This window comes from Olea europaea, chromosome 10, assembly GCF_002742605.1.
Source record: "Olea europaea var. sylvestris chromosome 10, O_europaea_v1, whole genome shotgun sequence".
Taxonomy (NCBI): Eukaryota; Viridiplantae; Streptophyta; class Magnoliopsida; order Lamiales; family Oleaceae; genus Olea; species Olea europaea.
Genome location: NC_036246.1, coordinates 259,204 through 268,610, shown reverse-complemented (window position 1 = coordinate 268,610; position 9,407 = coordinate 259,204). Strand labels below are relative to the sequence as shown.

Here is a 9,407-nt window from a genome sequence, read left to right as displayed (position 1 = left end):
GAGCAAGTTCAATCTCCAATGTGGCGAAAGGAATGTTCCAAAAATATTAAATCATTCAGCAGAAAAAGTAAAAAAGGAAATAACTTCATAAAAGAGTGTGAAAATGAAGAGGGAAAAGGCAGACCACATTTTTTTTTGATAGGTAATCAGAGAATTTTATTCCTTAAAAGAGAATATACGGGAGGTATACAATCACTTAAGGCATGAAAGGAACAACATGAAATTAGGCAACCCTACAACAGGATTTTTAACTATTGCATTAAACCAAATATACAAAGTCAATCTTTGTTTGATTTTCGAAACATCGATCGTTCCGTTCTCTCCATATGCACCATACAATGCATCCCGGAATAAGATTCCATAGAAGTTTGCTATCCTTATCGCGAAGTTTTCTCCTTCATGCCCGCACCACGTCTTCTATACGTCTAGGTAGCACCCAATCCATTAATTGAGAAGCCAGAATACTGTTCCAAAGCCAACGTACACCATCACGTGATCTTCATTCAACCAAAAAAGGAGAAGGGAACTAGGAGTTTGGACAAGGAGAGGCATCTGTGTCTTCCCTCCAAGAAAGGACAGCAAAGGGGAACTTTATTTCTGAGGCAATGACCCTGACATCATAAAGATCACCTTGGCAGCATATATATAGAGGTGGATGAAGGGGGGGGGGGGTCTACTTCTGAGGCAACAACCTTGGCCTCATCAAGATCACCACGGCAGCATTTATATAGAGTAGGATGAAGCATATATACAAGGAATGAACCAACACAATACTTTCATCTCTAAAAAACTTAAATTTTATACGAGGGGCCTATTTAGTGTGACATAGGAGTACAGCAAGGCTCATATCATCAAGTGTCGCTATCATCCACAATCATAATTGGGCATGCTGGCCCTGACACAAGAATGCAAAGCAAATTCAATTCATGATGTGATACAGATTGTTAGTTAACTCTTCAGTTTGCTTCACAATCTGCAGTGCAAGATCTCTAACCCTTTGTCCTGAAACTGGATTTGAATTCTTGATTTTTATGATTGCTCTAGGATTTGTTTCAAGAACAGGCCTTAAGCTGGTTACTTGACAAACATGGCGCTATACATTTTCCCATGTTTACACATAGATCTGTGCAGCATTAGTTTCTATTCTGAACTTTGGTTGGGAAGCTTGGCCCTTGGTTGTTTTCAACTGTCTATAATGACACTTCCCCACTTTTTTAACAATATGAAAGGACATAATAACTCGACCATCTGTTTTAATCAGCATTTAGAAATCACAGAGATGCACAGAGAGAAACTTGCTAATCAAGTCAAGTGAGAGTACAAGCAGGAAACAAAATTCACGAACCTGCATACTAGATCAAGGATATATAGATTGGTGACGACGGCGTTAACAATGCTCTCGCGTGCAGAGGAATCCTTTTGCCTATCCCAAAGTGTAAGAATTGCAATAATTGAGGACGAAGCCCACTCAGGCTTTCCTCCAGGAAAATCAGCCAAGTACAACATATTAATCCCCAACTCAAATATCGAGGCAGGATCCAATGATGATGCCAGGAATGGCGCCAAATGAGACACTACGTCTGACACTCCCACAAACCTTTCTGCATTTCCTGAATCCAATGTACCATCGCTGCTGCTCTTTGATGAACTCGAAAGCTTCAGGATCACCTCTATTGAACCTGAAGCCACAGCCTTCACTGCAAACACTCGTGGATAAACCGAGGCTCTAAAGCTCTCGACTGGCAGAATTAATGATCGAGCCATCAATGCATTTCTCCTTCTCCACACAAAATCAACCATCGATGAAATCCAAGTGGATCGGATTGCAACCGAGTTTTCACTGCCAATTAGTATATCACCTGCCAGTCTACTCATTCTTTTCGGTTCGAATACTTGGAAGACGCTGCCAATGGAGTCAAATGCCACCTTGGAAACGGAATCAGATTTGTCAAGCATATTCTAGGCAATCCGGGTCCACCAATTGGAGACCCGATCTCGCACAATGTCACGAGGTCATCACGAGCGAGGATGCAGCCGAGGGTTTCAGTAATAGAGAAACGGAGGTTATCATTGGGAGAGTCGAAGCAGTTGGAGATTTCCTTGTTGCAGTCCAGAATGAGCTTGCCGAGCCGATGGGAGGGAATGGCCGCCAAAATAGAGAAAGCAGCGGCAGTGACATCGGGATCAGGGAAGTTCAAATCGTTGCGAATACCAGTGCAGACAGGTTCTCATTGTTGTGGTTCTAACCATAGTACTGTTGCTCGCATATTTCAGCTCACTAAAACGTGTTATGAAAATGCGACTTTATAAGTGTCATTCTGCTGACACCTGACTATATTCCTAGATGAAGGGTTACATTTTTCTGGTGATATATAAGGGAGAAAATGCGACTTTATAAGTGACATTCTGCTGACACCTGACTATATTCCTAGATGAAGGGTTACATTTTTCTGGTGATATATAAGGGACTTGACGCTTCGTTTGGCAATGTGACTGTTCATTTTGTCTGACTTTTCGAGTGAGTTCTTCTGTTCTCTCGAGTTAGGATTTTCTGTTTCCCTATTTTTTTGTAATTGATCATCTCATTCGATGTGTATTTTGAAAGTTGTTAACCACTGAATACTTGTATGTTCTTGAGTGATATTTAGAGTCCTCATGTGTTGAGGTTAGGGATTTGGTCTGTTGATTCGTTGTGGGTTTGAGGCAGATCTGTGGTTCCCTTGAAGAGATGAGTCTCTTTTTTGTATATTCTTATAGTGGTTGAACTCTGTAACCTTCGATTGCCTAATTTTGGGGCTTTAGGGCAACCGAGCAATATCCATTTTCGATTGGATGCTCAACAGGGGATTAGGTGCTTAGTTACTGAACCTCTGGAGTTTCGGTCAAAAAATCTTGTTGTGTTCTTTATTTTCTGCAAGTTTAATTTTTGTTATTCTGAACGATTGAATCTTGCAACTTATTCCGTGGGTTTTTGGCCCCCTTTCAGTGGTATCACAGTGTTGAACTGGGGCAAGATACCTGGATCTTTGAAGGAGGGAATCGATCTGCTGTTGATTTGAAATTTTTGGAATTGTTATTAAGCAGCATTGAAAGACCTTGAATATTTTATACTCATTGGGTTAGATGTTTTAATTTTGTAAAGTTTACTTTTCGAAATTTGTGTGTTTCGATTTTTTTCCCTTGATTAACCATACATCAACTACCCACTGGTATTTAGTCTTTGTCCAAAGGCTCCTGTGAGGTCTTGGGAATATAAGAAAAGCCCAGTTTGGGGGTGTATCTGGAGAATCTTGAAGGAGGAATTTCAGAAACCTAAAATTTCTGTCCTCTGTTATTGTGTCCTTGATTTGATCTGCATATTACACATGTGATTTAAACTTGCTTGTGTTGTGTCTTCTTGAACAATACTATGAATTTGTGTTGACATTGTTGTGTCTCCAGTGTATGTTATGGTGTGATCTTTTTTACTCGAACTTGTACATTTTGTGTGGCATATGAAAAGGGCTACTGCTAAATTTGAGGTTGTACAATTTGATGGAAAAATTGATTACAATATGTGGAGTCAAAAGATGAAAGTTATACTAATGCAAATGAGATGTGTTAGGGCTTTAGATAACACTTGGCTTCAAGATATGAACCCTACTAGGAAGGCTGAATTAGAAGAGATAGCTTGGAGTACTATCTTCTTGTACCTGTTCGAGAATATGATAAGAACTATTGGTGAAACTAAGACAGCTTCTGAATTGTGACTAAACTTGAAAAACAGTATGTGACAAAAACCATCCCAAACAAATGTTATCTGTTAAAACAACTCTTTTTCTTTTAAGATGTACCCTTCCACTGGTTTGGATGATAACTTGAATAGGTTTATAAAATTGAACCAAGATTTGACCAACTATGATGAAAAACTTTCACAAGATCGGTTGGCTGTAATATTGTTGAACTCCATTGGTGATAAATATAAAGATATCAAGGTTGCCTTAGAATATGACAGGGATGAATTGACTACAAAAATAATAATTAATGCCCTAAAAAATAAGGCCCTACAAATTAAATCTGAGACCAAAGAAAGTCATAATGGGGATACATTATTGGCTAAAAGAAAAGGTTTTAGTAAATCCAACTATCACTCAAAAGCTTCTTTTGAAAATAAGCAAAAATGAGGTGATAAGCGTAAGTCTAAGAACAAGACCAGAGGTAAGAAATATTTTTATTGTGGAAAACAGGGACACTATATCAAAGACTGTTATAAAAAGAAAAATGAGTCAAAGGAAAAGAAACATGAAGTTGGGAATGCTGCCTTAGTATATAACAAAGATAAAATTGAAGATGGTTTGGTTCTTGTTAATGGGGACAAGAGAATAAATGATGAATGGATTCTTGGATGAATGGATTCTTGATTCAAAATGTTCATTTCATATGTGCCTTAATAAGAATAGTTTTCTTGAAATGGAAAAAATTACTGGTGGGAAAGTCATAATAGGTAACAGTATGACATGTAAAGTAAATGGAATAGGTACTATTAAATTGTTACTTGATAATGGGAAATCCTGTTTTTAAAGCGAACCATATACGTCCTTGAACTTGAGAGGAATCTAATGTATCTAGGAATGTTAGATGATATGGAATATAACATAAAATTGGGTCATGGACATATTGAAATTCTTAGGGGCAACGATCTAGTCATAAGCACCCCTAAGAGATATAGACTTTACTTTCTTAAAGCTAAACCTTTACTTGGCTTAACTGCTACTGCTTTGACTGAAAATTTTTCTCTTGCAAAACTATGGTATGAAAGACTTAGCCACATTGACAAGAAAAGTTTAAAGGCTTTAGAAAATAAAGGAATTTTTGGTAAACAAAATCTTGGAGATATTGGTCATTGTAAACAATGTGTGATTGGTAAACAAGTTAAGCTTCATTTTCTACCTGGAACTCATAAAGCTAAACAAATTCTCGAGTACTTGCATGCTGATTTATGGGGACTTGCATCTGTGTGTACACTTTCAGGTTTTAAATATTATCTTTTGATCATTGATGATTTTTCAAGAAAAATTTGAGTTTCTTATTAAAATCTAAAGATGAGACCTTTTCAATCTTTAGAGACTGGAAAACATAAATAGAAAATCAAACCGATCATATGATAAAAATATTAAGAACAGATAATGGTCTAGAGTTTTGTAATCATGAGTTCAATAACTTCTGTAAAGAACATGGTATATTAAGACATCTCACTGTCACCTATACACCTCAACAAAATGGCATAGCTGAAAGAATGAACAGAACCTTACTAAATAAAGTTAAATGCATGTTATTAAGTTCTGGTTTGCTAAAAATATTTTAAGGTGAAGCTGTAAAAAAAGCTACATACTTAGTTAATAGAACACTTACTTCTGCCCTAAATTTTGAAGTACTTGAATCTGTGTGGACTAAAAATTTTTGTTGATTATTCACACTTAAAAACCTTTGGATGTGCTGCTTATGCACACCAAAATATTGAAAAATTAGAACATAGATCACTTAAATGTGTTTTCTTAGGTTATGGTGAAAATGTGAAAGGGTATAGAATCTATAGATTGTGGGTTAAAAGTGAGAAAAGGTATAGGGTGATTGTTAGGAGAGATGTTGTCTTTAATGAATCTCTTATGCCATGCTTAGAACGAAAACATAATTTGACCTCTGATGATGTTCAGATTGAGGTGGAGCCTCCTAAAATTGAAGGAGAAACCCCTGTACCTATTGCACCAGAAATGATTAATGCAGAAAATGATGCTGAAAATGAAACTGAAAATAATCTGCATGATAACATTAATGACCAAATTGAAAACCCTACCTATCCCATTAAAAAATATCAATTAACTAGAGATAGGGAAAGAAGGTAAACTAGACCACCTGCAAGATATGATTCTGATGATTTTGTTTCATTATTTACCTATCAAGAACAAAGAGCCTAACACTTATGAAGATGTCATAAATTACAAAGATTCTAAGCATTGGATAGCAGCTATGGAAGATGAAATGAGTTCACTTCTTAAAAATAAAACCTAGAAATTAGTTGACAAGCCAAAAGGTCAAAAGCTTATGGACTGTAAATGGATTTATAAGATAAAAGAATGGGAGAAAGGAAATAATAGTGTAAGGTATAAGGCTAGATTAGTTGCAAAGGGATTTACACAAAAAGAAAGTGTAGATTACATTGAAATATTTTCTCTTATATCAAAATACACTACAATAAGATGTTTACTTGCTTTAGTTGCTCAATTTGGACGGAACTTGACCAATTAGATGTTAAGGCTGCCTTCCTTTATGGTGATATGGAAGAAACAATTTATATGAAACAACCGGTTGGTTTTGTGAAAGGAAATCCAGAAAATGTTGTGTCTCTGTTAAAGAAGTCTCTGTATGGCCTAAAACAGGCTCCTAAATAGTGGTACAAAAGATTTGATTCTTTTGTATTGAAACTTGGTTTCCAAATGAGCAATTATGATACATGTTTGTATTGTAGAGGTAAAGGAGGTAAACATTCTCTTTATCTTGTACTTTATGTGGATGATATGTTGCTTGCAAGTTGTGATATATCTGAAATTGAATATATTAAGCAACAACTTAAATCTGAATTTGACACGAAAGATCTTAGAAATGCTAAAAAGATTCTTGGCATGCAAATTTATAAAGATAAAGAGAAAAGCACGTTATTTTTGAATCAGTATGATTATGTGATAAAAAATTTGAAAAAATTCAACATATTTGATTGTAAATCTGTGTCTCTGCCTCTTGCAAATCATTTTAAGCTGGCCTCTGATCTCTGTCTCAAAACTTTTGAAGAATTTGATAAAATGTCAAAAGTATCTTATGCAAATGTTATTGGTTCTGTGATGTACTTGATGGTATGTACTAGACCTGATCTTGCTTTTAGTATTAGCATATTGAGTAGGTTTATGAGTAACCTTATGGAAGAATACTAGAATGCCTTAAAATGGCTCTTGAGATACTTAAAGGGTACTGCAAACTTGAGTCTTGTGTTTAAAATGAATAAAGAAGGGGTAACTTTAAAGGGATTTACTGATTTTGACTTTACTGCAAATAAAGATAATAGAAAATCAACTTCATCTTATTTCTTTACCTTATGTGGTACAGTAGTCAATTGAAAATCACAATTACAAAAGATTGTAGCTTTATCCTCAACTGAAACAAAATATATTGCTGCTTCTGATGCTTTTAAAGAATGAATACAACTAAGTGGATTACTTAAGGAACTTGGATTTGTTGATGAAAATGTAACGTTATATTCTGATAATCAAAGTGCTATACATCTTAGTAAAAACCCCATGTACCATGATAGGACTAAACACATAGACATTAAATATCATTTTATTAAAGACATTATTTCAAAAGGTATTTTGAAAATTGGTAAAGTACCTACACAATATAACACATCTAATATGGGGACAAAGATAATACCTTTGAACAAATTTAAAAACTGTTTGAAGACATTATCTATTAATTCTATGTGAAAATTGCAGGTACTTAGAGCAAATGAAAGAAGAAAGTGATATTGTCTCCTGGTTGCACTGAACTTAAAAATATGGTAGCAAGGTGGAGATTGTTGTGGTTCGAACCATAGTATTGTTGTTCCCATATTTTCAGCTTATTAAAACGTGTTATGAAAATGCGACTTTATAAGTGGCATTCTGCCTGATGATGACACCTGGCTATATTCCTACCGTTGGATGAAGGGTTACATTTTTCTGGTGATATATAAGGGACTTGATGCTTCGTTTGGCAGTGTGACTGCTCATTTTGTTTGACTTTTCAAGTGAGGTTCGAGAGAGTTCTTCTATTCTCTCGAGTTAGGGTTTTATGTTTCCCTATTTTCTTGTAATCAATCATTTCATTCGATGTGTAATTTGAAGGTTGTTAACCACTGAATACTTGTATATTCTTAAGTGATACTTAGAGTCCTCATGTGTTGAGGTTAGGGATTTGGTCTGTTGATTCGTTGTGGGTCTGAGGCAGATCTGTGGTTCCCTTGAAGAGATAAGTTTCTTTTCTGTGTATTTTTGTAATGGTTGAACTTTGTAACCTTTGATGCCTATTTTTGGAGCTTTAGTGTAATCGAGCAATATCCATTTTTGATTGGATGCTCAACAGGGGATTAGGTGCTTAGTCACTGAACCTCTGGGATTTCGACCGAAAAATCTTTTCGTGTTCTTTATTTTCTGCAAGTTTAATTTCTGTTATTCTGATCGATTGAATGTTACAACTTATTATGTGGGTTTTTGGCCCCTTTTCACCCATAGGTCTTCGTGAGGCGAGTGGAGTGGATTAGGTCAAAAGCAAGCTTCTTGGAGAAGGCGGAAGCAGGGGAGGCAACGATCTCTTCAATGGCGGACTTGGTGATGACGGAGATGTCACGTCCGGCGGTGGATTGCTGGAGTGCTTGGATGAGGGCTCCGGACTGACGAAGGGCATCGTTGGATCTAGGCGAATAGTATATCCATTTTTTGCACTTATTTATACTCGAATGGAAAGATAAACATACATATATAGATGATAGTGTGTGAATTGGCTCATCAAATGGAAGTATTTTCTATTCTCCGACGATGGCGACTTTATGATTGCGTGGCGCGTTGTTGGACATTTCTAGCAGAGGCAGGGAAGACACATGAGGTGGCCTCACGTGAATTTTTTTTGAGGTGGGCCTAATTCATGTGTATATTCTGTAAAATGTTTGTAAGCTCGTTTGGTACCCATTTTTTTTCAAAATGTATTTTTCTCTCTCTTCTTTTTAACCACACATTCTTTATTAAAATAATATTACACGTAAATAAAAAACTTTTCCTTATTTTTCAACCATACATTTTCCATCAATTTACTAATTAAAAATACATTTTTATATAAAAATATCTACCAAACACCCTCTGTATATTTTTTCATCGTAAGTGTAGCACCATTGGTTTTCTTTTCATTCATTTGAATGTCTTGTTTTATGAAATGGAAGTCAATGGTACTACAAAATTGAAATGTTGGACACGATTGAATAAGTTAAGGTCCAACTTGTAACAATACTAATAGGATGGCGACCAATAGTGTAGTTTTCCCTTGTAATTAAATGACATAATCGGTATTTCCTGCACTCAGCCAAACGCGCTCTTAAATTGGCATTTGGCTTTTTCTTTTGCTTTCCAGAATCAATCGATCGATCCGATTCAGAGAAAACGCCAACGCAGAGCAGAAGGCGATGGGAGATTACCACTTCGTGTATAAGGATGTGGAAGGAGCCTCAACGCAGTGGGACGACATTCAGAGAAAATTAGGGAACCTCCCGCCGAAGCCGGCGCCGTTCAAGCCACCGGTTTTCACCGTTGCCGATGACGAGGATTCCATAGCTAAAGACAAGGCATGGA

The 9,407-nt window shown here is 36.2% G+C and overlaps 1 protein-coding gene and 1 pseudogene across 1 annotated transcript in view; one reads left to right on the top strand and one right to left on the bottom strand.

Annotated features, from left to right (window-relative positions):
* Positions 1-107: 107 nt before the first annotated feature.
* On the bottom strand, positions 108-2,581 carry LOC111402568 (annotated as a pseudogene).
* Positions 2,582-9,136: 6,555 nt separating this feature from the next.
* LOC111400769 (phosducin-like protein 3) overlaps positions 9,137-9,407 on the top strand; it is a 5,840-nt gene continuing 5,569 nt past the window's right edge. Inside the window, exon 1 of the mRNA XM_023028166.1 lies at positions 9,137-9,400. Within this exon, the coding sequence (XP_022883934.1) occupies positions 9,242-9,400 (159 nt within the window). The 5' untranslated portion in view covers positions 9,137-9,241. The remainder of the gene's footprint in view (positions 9,401-9,407) is intronic.